This window comes from Pelophylax lessonae (genome assembly GCF_965119305.1).
Source record: "Pelophylax lessonae genome assembly, chromosome: 6".
NCBI classification, from domain to species: domain Eukaryota; kingdom Metazoa; phylum Chordata; class Amphibia; order Anura; family Ranidae; genus Pelophylax; species Pelophylax lessonae.
This window is the reverse complement of record NC_138773.1, coordinates 211,212,971-211,229,480: the sequence shown is the minus strand read 5'-3', so window position 1 is coordinate 211,229,480 and position 16,510 is coordinate 211,212,971. Positions and strand designations below refer to the sequence as shown.

General features: G+C 39.2%; 1 protein-coding gene across 4 annotated transcripts in view; it reads left to right on the top strand.

Annotated features, from left to right (window-relative positions):
• SATB2 (SATB homeobox 2) overlaps positions 1–16,510 on the top strand; it is a 289,250-nt gene that overhangs the window by 145,759 nt on the left and 126,981 nt on the right. For 2 of the 4 annotated variants that reach the window (XM_082261097.1, XM_082261095.1), the window contains exons 6-7: positions 12,561–12,663; positions 14,767–14,841. In XM_082261097.1, coding sequence (XP_082117223.1) covers positions 12,561–12,663; positions 14,767–14,841 — 178 coding nt within the window. The remainder of the gene's footprint in view (positions 1–12,560; positions 12,664–14,766; positions 14,842–16,510) is intronic. The other 2 variants (XM_082261098.1, XM_082261096.1) reach the window with 1 other exon arrangement.

Sequence of the window (16,510 nt, the reverse complement as noted above, 5' to 3'; positions counted from 1 at the left end):
GCAAAGTGTGGGTCAACTTAATATTGAACCCTACAGACTAAGACTGGGATGCTATTAACCTCCCTGGCGGTATGATTCTTTTGGATTTTAGGTGCTGAAAGTGGTACCATTATTTTGCATGTAATTCTTGTGAATGAGCAGTCCAAACCAACTGTATACATTTATTATATATATATATATATATATATATATATATATATATATATATATATATATATATATATATATATATGTATGTATACATATATTTTATATATATATATATATATATATATATATATATATATATATATAATGTATACAGTTGGTTTGGGCTGCTCATTCACAAGAATTACGTGTATATATATATATATATATATATACGTGTGTATATATATATATATATATATATATATATATATATATATATGTGTGTGTGTGTGTATATATATATATACATATATTTACATAAAAAGTACAGTAAAACTGCAGAAAAGGGCACTGGGGGGCAATGTAATGTGATTTTTTTTTATTTTGAACGGTATCAGTGTGTTTGGTGCATTTTACATTTGAATTTGCCGCCGGTTCCATCCCCCGGCGGACGTCACGTCGCCGGAGACGGAAGTCGGGGCTCGCAGACGATCTGGAGGAAGCTCCGCCGCCGCACACCGCCCGCAGTCTTCGCTGGATCCCGGAGAAAAGGTAAGTAAAACCTCCTCCAGCATCCAGCGATCTTCTTAGCGCTACCCCGAGTGTGACTCGGGGTTACCGCTTTTGCCACTAAAATCTTACCCCGAGTCACACTCGGGAATACCGCTAGGAAGGTTAAAATTTATGTGCGTGTAATGGCATGTGTCCCAATACTTTTGATAACATAGTGTATATTGAATCAGTTTTATGTGTCAAAGGAGTTTTACCTCTGTCCAGTAATGCAGGTCTCGTCCCTCCCCAGCCTTTGATTGGACAGTAAATGAGAAGCAGGGCATTGATTGATATCTCTCTCTCATTCTGCTCTCTTCTCTATCAGCATGTTCCATGTTAGCACAGAAGCACTGCAGCACATCTGACTGGCTCATTGTACTGCTTCTTTCTCGATCTGCTGTACAGGTGATTACAAGAGGCTGATACCAAATTCAAATCAAATGCTGACACTGTTCTTATTAAAAAATAAAAATAAAAAATACATTCAACCCCAGATGCTTCTGCTGGTTCTTTAAGAGGTTCTGAATAATTGGGAGGTAGAGTTCCTGATCAAGTGTGGGCACATGATCTGGGGCCCCTCCCACTGTCTTCTGACCATTTCCATTGACCGGGTGCAGACAGCTCAGTCAATGCAGTGTGCTGAGAGTGGGCAAGTGAGCATTATCTCAGCACACAACAGCAGTGCACCATGGACACATATGATAGGGTTAAGGCTCAATTGACTCACTAGTGTTCATATATGTTGGGTGGCTGGCAAGGGGTTAATGATGTATAAATGAATGCAGAGATACATTAATGGTTGTCTTTTATGTCTGCTTGGAGTTCAGCTTTAAAAGTAAAAATAACATGACTTGTGGAGTATGAATGAAAAAAGAAGCAAAATTTCCACTGATGTCTGGTGAGGAATCTGCTCATTAGAATGCAATGTAATACATTTTATTAATATTTACATCCCTCTCTGCTTTAGAAATGTGACTTGGTATCTCAGAATATTGCAAGGTGACCTCTGCACAGGCTGCTCCGTCTTCTCCCTAGTGAGCGCAGCTAAAGACATCTGCTGAGTGGAGCCTGTAGCTGTGATTGTAATGAACTCCACTTAACAGGAGCAAAGAACACTTGCAGCTCGTTACAGAGTTACATAGAATTGTTTTCACACATGTACAGAGAGCAGGGCCAAGTCATAAACAGCCCAGGTATCATCTCCTTTCTCCTAAATTGTTTCCAATCACAGAGAGTGTGTAATACTATACGTCTCGGCAATTGTGTCGCCGGTCACCTCTTGATCATATGGTTTTATTTGCTGAACCTGTTATGTAAGTTGTCGGTTGCACCTTAAAGCAATACCAAATATATTTTTAACTCTCAGATTCTACCGCTGAATACAAAAATCTGACGTTATTATGTTAGCTTGTGAAAACAGAATTACAAGTTACAGATAGCAAGCAATTGTGCTGCAAGTTTGAAAATGACTTGCTAAGCTATTGCTTGACTTTCCAGGCTTCACAAGTTGGTTGCACAATTGCAGCAAGTCCATGATTACATAGTTAGTGAGGTTGAAAAAAGACACCAGTCCATTCAGTATTATATGTGCATGTGTTTGCAGATAACAGTACATTGTATACCCCTGTAAGTTGTGGTCATTAAGGTGCCCATCTAATAATTTTTTTAAACTATCGATGCTCATTGCTGATACCAATGCTTGTGGAAGAGAATTCCACATCCTTACCACTCTGACAGTAAAGAACCCTTTACACAGTTTAAAGTTAAACCTCTTCTCTTCTAATTTTAATGAATGGCCACGTGTCTATTTAAATTCCCTTTTGCTGAAAAGTTTGTTTCCTATGCTAGGGTCGCCAGTACGGTATTTGTACATTGATATCATATCCACTCTCAAGCGTCTCCTCTCCAGAGAGAATACGTTCAATGCTTGTAGTCTTTACTTATAGCTGTTGTCCTTCATTCCCTAATTATCTTTGTTGCCCTTCTCTGGACTCTCTCCAGTTCCAGCACATCCTTCCTGAGGACCGGTGCCCAGGACTGGACGGCATACTCGAGATGCGGCCGGACCAGAGTCTTGTAGTGTGGGTGAATTTTAGTTTTATCTCTGGAGTGAGTCCCCTTTTTTATACATGCCAGTATTCAGTTGGCTTTGCTTGCAGCAGCTTGGTGCCATTGCCAAGCCTGTTGTCTACTAGGACCCCCAAGTCCTTTTCCATCTTAGATTCCCCCAGAGGTTCTCCCCCTAGCGAGTAACTTGCATTCGTATTTCTGGCACCCAAATGCGTTACTTTACATTTGCCCACCCCATTATTTTGTTCAGGTCTTTTTGTAAGGTTTCCGAGTCCTGTGAAGAAGATATTGCCCTGCATAGCTTAGTATTGTCCGCAAATACTGAGATTGTGCTGGTCATCCCATCCTCCAGATCGTTTATGAATAAATTAAACAGGATTGGTCCAAGGACAGATCCTTGGGGGACCCCACTTTCCATACCTTACCGATTCGTGTACCCCCCATTTATCACCACCCTCTGGTCTCGCCCCTGAAGCCAGTTTTCAATCCAGGTACTCACTCTATGGTCCATACCTATGTACCTTAGTTTGTACAGAAAGCCTTTGTGGGGAACTGTGTCAAATGCATTTGCAAACTCCAGATACACCACATCCATAGGACTTCCTTTATACAGATGACAGCTCACTTCTTCATAGAAGGTTAATAGATTGGTCTGGCAAGAATGATTCTTCAAGAATCCATGCTGATTACTACAAATTATATAGTTTTTATTACTAAAATCTTGTATATAGTCCCTTATCATCCCCTCCAATAGCGCTGCAGACTATTGATGTTAGGCTAACCGGCCTGTAGTTCTCAGGGATATATGTCACCCCTTTTTTAAATATTGGTGCCACGTTGACTTTTCTCCAATCAGCTGGTACCATTACATGGTACCAATCAGCAAGTCCACATTACATGACTCCAGATCATCTTTCTTTACAAACATTCTGCAAGTCTGCTGCAAGTTCTGGTTTAGTTATGTTGTGCAATAGTCATCCCACCACAGGGGTCACTGTGACTTGCAGAGCTCCTGCTGTAGACTCACTATTGCAACTTTGCTCTTGCTAGAAAAATGCCACGCAAATTTGCAACAAATTGGAAAAAAGTGTCAACTAGTACTTTTGCTTCAAGTGCTCTGCAAGTGTACAACTTGCCAGTAAAAATGTGCAGCAAGTTACCAGACTTACAATTCATCACCAAATTTGTGGCAAGTTATCCGTGTTATCTGGGTTTTCACATAATTTGGATATGAATTACTATGGGAAAAGATAATAATAAACTAATAATAATAATAAATTACACTGACACGCTGATCTGAAAATTTCCCTGGCTTTAGAAAATGTTCTACCATACATAGACTGTTGTTTGTCTATGCATGAAAGAAAATGTTCTAAAGCCAGGGACATTTTCAGATCAGTGTGCAAGCTTTGTAAATAGGCGGCTCACAAACTCATGATCACACATAAATATAATATCTGATTAGTTAGTAAAAAGTCAGTGCGCTGGTCAAAAGCTGAATAGCATAACACATAGAACATGTTAGACTTGTTTGGCTATATGCTGTGTATTTTGAGAACTAAGATCAGATTTATTGCGATTACGTGACAGGTCCATGTTTAATGACTTTTGATGACACATACACTTATACATTCAAGTTTGTATATAGTCAAAAAGGCTCTGGGGGGTTGATTTACTAAAGGAAAAAAGACTGCACTTTGCAAAGTACAGTTGCACTCTGCAAGTGCAGTTGCTCCAGAGCTTAGTAAATGAGCAGAAGCTCTGCTGACTTCCATCATCCAATCATGTGCAAGCAAAAATGCTGTTTTTTTGTTTTCCTTGCACGTGATTGGGTACTCTCTGCAAAGTGAAGCTTCACCTCATTTATTAGGCTCTGGAGTAACTGCACTTGCAGAGTGCAACTGCACTTTGCAAAGTGCACAGTCTATTTGCCGTTAGTAAATCAACTCCTGGGAGTCATCATTGGATCCTGTTTTCACTAGGTTCACATCTATGCATGTCAGGAATCATGTGCTTTTCTCGATACACAGAGAAATGCGCTGTCCTTTAGCAGACGTGTGGCGGTGGCTTGATGCAGCATGTTTTTGTAAAAAAGTCAGGGACTTCTTTTCCGTGTTTCTCACGCATAGGGCAGCCCATTGAAATAAATGGGGTGCCCTACATGCGACATGTGCGAACACATAAAAATGCATCTGCGGTTGGTCACACCTGTAGGTGTGAACCCGCCTTACCAATATGTCTCTTGTGAGGATGTGTATTACTAAGCTAACAGTTTAAAGGAAGCTTGTAATGAAACATAGAGCATGACATTTCTAAAAATGCTAGCTGCCTGGCTGCTTCTGGCTTCAGTTCTCTCTGAACCATTAGGCTGGGATACCTCTGCAGCAGCAATCAGAGTACAGTAAAAACTTCAGAAATGCACATTTATTCCAGGCCCAACCCTGTGCAGTCCACATATATATTCTATTTTGACTTTACCACTGTGCAAGTTAATGTCTTTCTGGTTATTCCCAGTGACATCACACATCTTACCTTCAGTACACATGTTCCCCAGTGATATCCCAACCCTAGCACACATACACAAACATTTGTCCTTCCCTATTGAGATCCCACCTCTAGCACACACACATTGGTCTTTCCTTAGTGAGATATCTCCTCCAGCACACCCACATTGGTCTTTCCTCATTGAGATGGCACCTCCACACCTCCAGCACACACACACACACACACACACACACACTCACTCCAGTGCACACTCACATTGATTATTCCCCAGTGAGGTCCAATCTCCACCACACACACACACACATTGGTCTTTCCCCAGTGAGATTCCACCTCCAGCATACATGCATTGGTCTTTCTACAGTGAGATACTGCCACCAGTACACACATTGAAAGTTCCCCAGTGAGATGATCCCTCCAGCATGCACACATTGGTTTTTACCCAGTGTGATCCCACCTCCAGCTTACACACATTGGTCTTCCACAGTGAGATCTCAGCTCCAGCACACACATTGGTCTTTCCCCAGTGAGATCCTACCTCCAGAATATAAATTGATCTTTCCCCAGTGAGAATCTACCTCCAGTACACACATTCCCCAGTGAGATCCAACCTCCAGTATACACATCAATCTTTCCCCAGTGAGATCTCACCTCTAGCACACACACCTCATTGCTCTTTCTTTAGTGAGATCCCACCTCCAGCACACACATTGGTCTTACCTCAGGGGATCCTACCTCCAGTTCACACATTAATCTTACACCAGTAAGATCCTACTTCCAGTTCACACATTGGTCTTTCCCCAGTGAGATCCGACCTCCAGCATGCACATATTGATCTTTCCTCAGTGAAACCCTACCTCCAGTACACATGCCGACTCTGTTTGTATTTTTAAAAAAATACATTCAACCTCTTGCAGATGTTTCTGCTGGTTCTTTAGAGGTTATGAATAATTGGGAGGTCAAATGACCTCTGTATTTCGTGGGCACATCATCTGGGGCCCCTCCCACTGCCTTTCAATAATTTTCAGTGACCGGGTGAAGACAGCCAGACTAAGACTGGGATGCCATTAAAGTTCATGTGGATGTAAAGGCAGGCGTTCCAATACTTTTGGTAATATATAGCGTATGTCATAACCCCTCAAAGCCAGTTCTCACCCTATGTGTATTTGGTCCTCAGTGCCCAGTCCCAGATATTTATAATATGTTTAGCTCTCAGCACCCGGTACACAGCTAATGTAGGTTAACCACTTCACCCTTGGAGCCCAATGTACAGTATGTTCTCAGGACCTATTCTTCTGCTATGGCTTATACTTATTGCATTTATCTCTCAGCTGTCTCTAAGGATCACCTCTGTTGCCCAGAATCACCATTAGATTAGATAAAATGATCCACTGTCAGTTGGGGGTGGGGGGTGAAAGTTTGATTTAGATCAGAGACATGAGTAAACAGTTCTAAAATAATTTAAGAATGTATGATTTCATCATGGGAGGACAGTGAGTCCTTCCCCTTTGCAAAAAGGTGTACTTGAGGCATTTGTGCCAAGTCTGTGTGATGAGATGGAGACGCACATAAAAAGCACCCAGTCTGTGGAAATGAAAACTTATATTGCATTATGTACTTGTAATGGTGTTGGTGGTATTGCTTATAGAAAGAAATCTTGGTGTGTTTTGCTTGAGTCAATCTAGCCACCTAATAGCATAAAGAACTCAAGGCAATTAAAAGAGAAATATTGAGCTGAAACAGACTCTTTGAACTGGCAGAACAAAAGTACAAGGTTGCCAGGAAAGACATGTCCCTCTGACACTTTTAAATACATTTTTTTAAATTAAACTACTTGAGCAATCTGTTTTTGAACTTCAATTTTTGTTTATGGTTGTTAATATTGTAATAGAATTGTATACCAGCTCTAAACATGATTGCAATCTTATGTTTTCATTCACAGTGCTATTCAGAGTCGCATTTTTCATATGCTTTGTAACCTCTTTAATAACATGTTTGAGTTTTGCTCTGAATTAGTGGTGCCCCATAAGAGTGCAGAGCTTCCAAGAACATTATTTAGATCCAGCATAATTGCGTCCAGCTTTTTTAGATTGTGTGTGGCATCTGTCTTAGGGTAATAAAATTGTCATACTCATGTAGGCCATATTTTCTATACTATGCCGCCTTGTAGTTCTATTATCATTAGAAAATGTATTATGCAATTTTATAATATAATTTTATATTATTATGACTTGAAATATTTATTTATCTGCATGATCATCAGAGTTTTCTATTTACTGTGTTTTGCTTCCGAAACTGCAAAGCAAAATGGGTGCCTTGTCTGAAATTCTATTTGGCATGACAAAGCACTACACAAATGCTTTGCTTGAATAAATGCTATTAATTGTTTTTTTCTTCAAAAACTAAGATGCCTGCTAATTTTAAAAAGCAAAGCCGATGGGGGCAAATAAAATATCAAGTAAGGTGTCATCTATTAAGTAAAACCTGAACTACAGATAATGTGAAAAAATTAATCCGTCCCAGTTTCCTGCAGATGGTTAGGACAAGAAGAGGGTTAAAATCATCCTCTGTTTAGTGAATTTCAGCACAGGTGCTAATGACACGTTCCTAAAACTGATATTAATTCTCCTTATTAGTCTAAGCGTTGTACTTGGGGTAGCAGCACGTACGTTCCCAGGCTCTTGGCTGTGTGGTCTTGTTGCAGTTGGAAACTGAACTGAAACATCTGAGAAGCATTAATGGGATTATTCATGGCAGGGCATCTAATCTTACCTTTTAGGTTCTGCTTCCTAAATCACTATTGTTCTCGCCCATTGATACTAATGTGTGTGTCTTTCCATATGTCATTTCTAATGACTGGGAGCCCAGGATAGAGAATTTAAAGTGCGATAACCATTATGAAGGCAGAGTTGTTTCACTGCGGGATTTCTTCTGAAATGTACTGCTTCTGTGCCCAAAGTGTTAGCAGGATTATCTGTCCTAAGAGACTTTTAAAACCTTTCCCCTTTACAGAAGGAGGGAAGATTAACCGAGCAGTGATAATAAATTCTCCACATCTGTAGAGCCGATGCATCATGGTATGCAATGAGTGAAGCATGCACCCAGCATCTAGTGCAGTTGTTATCTTCTCTTAGAGTGTACTGTATTAATACGCCCAAGAACAAAAATGTAATATATTGCAGCTAACCAGTTATTATGGTGGCTGCATTTGTATTCCTTTTTACAGTTTACCTTCCTGTATTTTCACCTGGTGGTCCTGCAGATAACACGCTTCCTGCCCTAGGGTGACAACACTCCCTTACTGTACTATATATATATGGAGCAGCATTGTCAAACTAGGACAAGGACTAGAGAACACCCCTTCTCATGCACATAACATAGAGCAGTGATGGCGAACCTTGGCACACCAGAACTACATTTCCCATGATGCTCATGCACTCTGCAGTGTAGTTGAGCATCATGGGAAATGTAGTTCCAAAACATCTGGGGTGCCAAGGTTTGCCATCACTGACATAAAGGGAAAGGCGTTCTGTTGTCCTCGTAGAGAACTGGAAACAATGCCAACAGACAGCAGAGGCAGAGAGCCTCGAAAGTTATCAGCTCATAAAATTTCTGGCAGGAAATTTTTTTTTTTTTTCCACTTATGGAGCAGGTATAGCAAAATGCGTTCAATGGTAAATTTAATAGGCCAAAAGGGCATAAGTAAAAGAAATTCAAAGTTAGGGTTTTCTTATTCAAACGTTTTAATAAAGATTAGAGTAAACATACAAAGGTAGGGGACAAACAAGATTATCCCCAAAATAAGGGGGGCAAAATCAAAATTAGGATTTTCATACACTTTAATATGTTTACCTATGCCATGCTCATAAAGAGGCAGTTACAAAGGCAACTTAACATAGATGTAGAATCATAATTTGAAAGAGCAAAAATATGCCTTTTTTCTTATTTATCACGTGACTGCTTTCTAAGCAGGTCTGTGTGTGCTGGCTAGAGTTATGGGTGGCGGTCCATGTGTATGTCAGTTATTATTAGTTGTTGGATTTACAAACAATTTAGCAAAGAATGCAAAGTCTTTTTTGGATGGATGGCAAAATTTATTTCTGAATGATCAAAGTAGAATGGAGCCATCACAATGCAAGTCTAAAAAAGAATGCCATGCATATTAAGATATTAGCTTTCTTTCTAATTTCAAATGGGCAGATTTAGAAATGTGGGACTCCCGTGGTCTGTATTTTAAAAACCTGAGGTACAGGGATCTCAAAGAAAATATAGGGACTTGCAGAGCAGAACCAGTGTTGGGAAGAACATTTGTGGTAGTATGTGGATAGGCTATGTCTCTTGGTTGTATTTAAAAGGCAAATATTCACGCTTGAGTGAATTGTAGCACTGTGAGTGTAGAATGTCATAAGTCACGTTACAGATACCTACTGCTCTTAGAAAGCATTGCAGTGATGTAATTCAGGTATTGTGAGCAAGAGAAAAGGTAATATTATTTAAACAGTTTAAAATCCTGACTTGATCAGTGTCATACCAGGCTCAAAAGTATTTTCATGTCCCGTTCTAAGTATTTGCTAAAATGAATTAGTGGTTTAATAAACCCATGTTCTGGTTTATTTGTAATTTTTAAATATTAGTTCCAAGAATGTAGGTGCTGAAAACATAGTTACATAGTTAGTCAGGTTAAAAAAAGTCCATCTGGCTCAACCAATAAAAAAAAAAAAAAAAAACAGTAAAGAAAACCCAACCATACAATCCCATATACACAATCCTATACCCGCAGTTGATCCAGAGGAAGGCAAAAAAAACTCCAGCAAAGCATGATCCAATTTCCTACAGCAGGGGAAAAAAATTCCTTCCTGATCCCCGAGAGGCAACTATTCCCTAGATCAACTTTACCCATAAATATAAGTACCCACTTAGATTAAGTGCACCCAGGAAAGAATCCAGGCGTTTTTTAAAGCAATCTAGTGAGCTAGCCAGAGTCACCGCTGCAGGGAGTCTATTCCACATTTTCGAAGCTCTTACGGTGAAGAAACCTTTCCGTATTTGGAGAATAAATCTGTTTTCCTCTAGACATAAAGAGTGCCCCCTTGTTCTCTGTGTTGACCTTAAAGTGAACAACTCAACACTAAGTTCACTAATTCAACAAAAGCTTAAAATTACTTTGATATCTAGCTAATCTAAACACGTAAAGTAGAGCTAAATGCAATTTTTTTTTCCTTGGATAGAAAAAAAGAGGGTTATAGCCCCTGTCAGTGTTTTCGCCATCTCCGTCCCATTGGGGAGACTTCCCTTCACTTCATGTCCCATAGCCAAAACAGGAAGTGAGAAGAAATCCCTCCAAAGTGAGAAAATCCCTGGTTGTTACCAGGGTCACCAGAACTAGTGTCCCCATTGAAAGATTTCCCCACCATTACTGCTCTGGGGACAACCCAAAATTGGATTTTCTTTTACTTTTACTTTCACTTTCAGTAACAAAGGCACACACGATGTAGAAGAATAATCGCTGACACAGACATTGATAAAAACCCCTGCCATGGCTTCTAATCCCTCACAACTCTGTCCAAAACTAAAAGATATACATGAAGGTTTTGGATGGAGTAAGAAATTATTAATACCCCTGTCAATGTTTTATTGTTGTCTGCCCACCAAGGGAGATACTCACAGGGGTTGATTTACTAAAACTGGAGAGGGCAAAATCTGGTGCAGCTCTGCAAAAAAACGAATCAGCTTCCAGGTTTTTTTTTCAACTTGAAGAAGCTGAAGTTAGAAGCTGATTGGCTACCATGCAGAGCTGCACCAGATTTTGCGATCTCATGTTTTAGTAAATCAACCCCACAGTGCCAAGATCTGAGCGTGAAAAACTAGTGATCTGCTAGTTTACTGATCTGTAGATAGTAATGAGGTTGTGGTAGTTGCATTGATATATATACATATTAATATGATACTTCTAGCTGTTTCTTACTGTTTGAAAACATTATAAAAGCTGCAATTTCTATTTTAACACCTTTTCAAAAAACATCTTAAGTTTTTTTATAAGAAGCCCTCTGTATTAAACTGTTTTAGAGCCTTCTCTTTGGCATTACTGATATTTCCCTACAACCAAAAGCTACGCACTAAGCCTTCAGAAAAGTAGAGGAAAATTTGTATTTTAAATGCCGGTTCACACCATTAAAATAGGTGTGATTGTGCATGGCTTTGCGTGTTCCCCCGTGGTGAGCTTTTGGCATGGGCTGCCATATTCACGGGAAACTGCAAAAAGTATGCCAGGAACAACTTTTAAAAGCGCGTTGCACCAAACTTAATGACACTGTGGTACCATGCATTTTGGTGCCCATGAATGCACCCACCTTTGTGAAATGCATGGGGGTGCCATTAAGAACTAATGGCACCTGTGCATGTCCACAGCCGGCAGTGCATGCCCATTCTGGATGGGAAAACATGCTCCTCCACACATGTTCCCGCATCGCAGTTGCCTCAAGTTTGCCCCTAAAGCCAAACTTGAGGCAGCTGTAATAACACCAATCAATGCATCTATGTTTTCATTATACTGATAACATTTATTTTTATGTGCAACTAGCCTAAGTACCTGAATGTGAGGACCTGCTTTTAACCTTGTAACACAGCACTAACATTGGAAACAGAAGGTGCAGTAATAAGAGCCAATCAGGTGTCCAGCATGCACATGTGCTGAACAGTAACATCCTAGTAGGCTGAGAGAGCAGAGGGATAACCGTATCAGTCTGTTGCTGCTTTACTCTCCAGTTACAGGCCAGGAGCCAAGAAGTGACCTTGCTTTATTGCTTAATTACAGTGGAGAAAAGTCAGGTTACCAACCCTGCTGTGCTGTCTGGCAGGGCTATGTAAATCTCAGGACTGGCTAGACACAATTACAAATCATTTGGCAGTCATACCAGCACACAAATATGTATTTTGAATGTGTGTTTACTATGTGCCTGCAGTTCAGCTTTAGATATAATTGTTTTCTTGGCAGGTCAATAGTTTCTACATAATTTGTAAGAAATGGCATTAAGTGCAACAGCCTTATAATAAAGTAAGAAAGTAGCTGAAGGTGTGTTCTTGTTCATATTTGCATATAATGGAAGTGTTTGCAAGATTCTTATGGAAAATAAATCATTATGATTGTATATTTACTATGTAGCATTTTCTAGCTAGGACAAGTCTAATTTTTCATCTTGGTACAGATGAGGAACATTAATGGCTGATCAGTGAATACTTAACCAATCACTTCTCTGCCTGCCAAGTCTTTATCTAATAACATTCCCTCATCCTGTACTCTCTTCCAGAGCATGATCTCCTCCATTGTAAACAGCACATACTATGCCAATGTGTCAACTACCAAATGCCACGAATTTGGGAGATGGTATAAAAAGTTCAAGAAGATGAAAGGTAATGTTCTGTAACTTTGGGGCAATATTTCAATCATTTAAAGAAGAGCTAAAATAATGACATGATAAACAAAGTGAATAAACCAATAAAGTCATTATTTTATAAAGTATGAAAATGTTCATTCTAGCAATGCAACAGTGCATAAGCTAAAAACTAAGTCCATGTTTTCTTGTGTATTCATGTATTGGTAAGGTTTTTTTTTTTTTTTAGGGTGGTGGGGGGATTATTAGGAAAAAAATGCATAGTTATCCCAAAGTATTACCTGTACTTTATATTTAAGCTTTAAAATCTAGTCTTCATAGGCAACCTTTCATCAATGAACTTAAACACCTGTGGGATGGGTGATTGTATTACCATTTCCAAATTGCTCATATGGCCAGTCTCATGCTAATCAATTTGAAAACTAATAGTGCTTTAGATATGCACTAGATATTGAGAACAGCTAGATCTGATTTTTTTTTTTGAATATCTAAGTATAGACTTTGAATTTCTGAAAGCTGTCAATTGACTGTATTTACCTTGATGGATGTAGCACTGCAATATATTCTGTTGGTACACAACAGCCGGTAATCACATAATTAAAATAATGTAATGTAAAACTGGAGGAAAGGAAAAGTGGAGGCAGTACAATTGTTCCAATTCCAGTGCTACTTTTTCTAGTGCAGGATTGACAATGAAGCCGAACATCTATCTGGTTGTACTGGCTGATGCCTCCAATTATCCCCTTCCACCACATTTAGGCTCCGTTCACATCTAGGCATTTTTGGGCGATTTTCTGCTCTAAGCCTCAGCTCTAAAAACGCCCAACAAGACAAACCCCATTCATTTTAATGGCTCCTGTTCTCATCTGAGCATTCTGTTGCCTTAAGCAAAATGTCCGCCGCTCAAAAAAGTACATGAGCTTCTTTTTTGGCAGATTACAGGCATTTTTTTTTTTTCATTGGTCACTTGTCAACCTAAAAACGTCTGCACAAAAACGCTGTATAAACGCCTGTAAAACGCGCAAAAAATGCCTATAAAAATAGCAATGCCTAGATGTGAACGTAGCCTAATGAAAAATCTTTGTTTTGGCATTTCATCAATGGTATTCCATAAAAATGGCTTAACGTGATTAAAGGCAAAAGAAACAATTTTCCTTTCATTTATCATTCCCCAGTGGTACATGCTTATCTTTCCTTTGTTCCCTCCGCCACTCTATGTAGCCGCCGACTCAATTTTCCCTACAGCTTAGTAAATGTGATGAAGCACTGTTGATTTCTATCATCCAATTATGTGCAAGAAAAATGCTGTTTTTTTTTTTTTTATATTCCTTGCACTTGATTGGGTATTCTTTTCAAAGTGAAGCTGTACCACATTTACATTTACATAAGGAAAATCAGAGCAACTGCACTTGCAAAGTGGACAGTCTATTTACCTTTAACAAATTCACTCCCTTGTGTGTCAGCATGATTGGTGCTGCCTGTCACATGGATTGGGGCACATGCTTCTCAATACCTATCTATACTGGTAATTTCCTTCACTTTCCGTCACAGAATGGAACAACAAAGGAGCAAAAGAAAGGTAAGTATATGATGAGAATAAAAGCTCTACTCTAGCCAAAACTTTCCTTTTAGTTTTGGACAGAGTGGGGAATTATTACAATCATCAAGACTGGTAACTACAGAGATCATCAGGGAAGTGGCTGGTGATGTCACTCTCCAGCCGCTTCCCTGACGATTCATGAAGTTACCAGCCACTTGCCTGCCAATCTCTGCACACAGTTTATCCATGTGCTTGCCAAACAGCCTACATTAAGTTGGCTGCACCCTTTCTTTGAACATTTTCCATTTGTGCATTAGGTTACTCAGGACCTGTAATGGAGGAGGAGCACTATAGCTACTCTTCTTTTTTGGAACTTTATGACAAAACTTTGCCCATTCACAAATCCTTTATAGTGACCTTCTCCCCCACTCCTTTTCCCTCCCCTTCACCCCTCTCCCGCTTAATGTATATCCTCCACATCCAGAAGCAACAGGCAGCGCTATAGTTGTTTCTTTTTTACCATCCTAACACCTATGCTGACTAACCTATATAAGAAAGATGTATATACTTACCTATTTTCAGGCCTCTCTGGTCCGGTCATGAAATCTGGCTCCCCTGTGTCAGCCAGCGGAAGCTGCAGGGGCGAACCAAGAATAGGTAAATATACTGTACATATTTTTTGTTACACAGGTCAGTCAGCATAGGCGTTGGGGGGGGGGGGGGGCATTTTTAAAATGACTTAAGTATAGCCTGGAATTCCACTTTAAGTAATTTGATGCTTTTTGTTTCTAAAGTGTGTTAAGAACTCCCTAATTCTGTTTATTAGACCAGCACAGAAAGGCTTACCTAATGCAAAATGCATGCATATTTTAAGCACAAATGGAATGTCTTTTACAATTAAGACTTTTTCTCATCAAAAAATGTTCATATCTTTCTCTGGCAGTTATAAAGGAATCATTACATTTGATTTAAAAGTAGTTAATATATGCAAAACATTGAGGTTTGTTTAGTAGAATTTATTGATGATAGTCTTTTCTCTACAACTGATTTTTTTATTTTCCCAAAAGCAACCTGCGGGTAATGTGCACCAGGCGCCACACACTGGTGTGCATGTTGTCTAATCCTTTAGCTCTCAAATACACATACTAACTGGCAGAGGCTTATGCTGAATATTTATGTAACAGTACAGCTAAGAATTTACCAAGGAGGAGTGATACTATGACACTTAGGAGGGGATTTACTAAAACCGGAGCGTGCAAAATCTGGTGCCACACTACATAGAAACCAATCAGCTTCCAGGTTGCCAAAGCCTAATTGAACAAGCTGAAGATAGAAGCTGATTAGCTACCATGCACAGCTGCACCAGATTCTGAGTGCTCCAGTTTTATTAAATCACCCCCTTAGATACTAAGGTAATTTAAGGGACTAAAAAGACCACAAATAGTAGCCTTGAGCTAGCCATACATGTGACAAGTCTATAGAATGACTACATTTTCAATTCCATCCTTTGTCAAAGTTGCAAAGCGAACAAGGGCATAATGGTGGCTTTGATTGACCGGAAACAGATGGAATCAAAATTGTCCCTTTCAAACTGCTGTAAAAATCCAATACATTTTGGCAAAGTTGCCATAGTTTTATTTTTATGTTTTTAGATCTGATCTTTCAATAACTTGTATTAAACTGTCATTTTGTTGTCCAATATCAATTTCACAATTGAACAAATGCATGGGTGGTAGGGTGCTTTGTGAGAGTCAATATTATATTTTTTGCATGCATTTTTTTTCTCTTTGCAGTAAAGAGATAGACGTTCTTCAAAGCTAATATGCCATGAAAGAATGTGATTTTAAAAAATAGATATTTTCCTATCAGCTTGTTATCTAACATCTAACCACAGCCTGAAGTAGCCACTCAAACATCAGCTTGCAGTGATTTCTGTTAGATTTGAAATTGAGATTACTATTAAGGCTCCATGCATACTAGCGTTTTTTTTTTTAAGCTAAAAAAATGCTGGTAATAGCTTTTTATAGTAGTGTTTTAGTAGCGTTTAGAAGCGTTAGCAATTTATCAGTGTTTTTGCAGTTCCTCTAGAAAAAAGAAAAGAAAAGCTAAAAGAAAAAAAAAAAACACTAGCATTAGGAGATTTTCTGCTGGAAAAACACTCCAGGAAACTGTACAAAAACATTTTTTCTTTCTGCTCCTAGATGCTGAAGCTCAAAAAACACTAATAGCCTAAAGTAGTGTGCATGGGTACATAGGATAACACTATTTAGTTTCTAGGAGCAGAAAAAAAATGTTAAAAACAGCTTCAAGGGGCTTTAAAAATGCT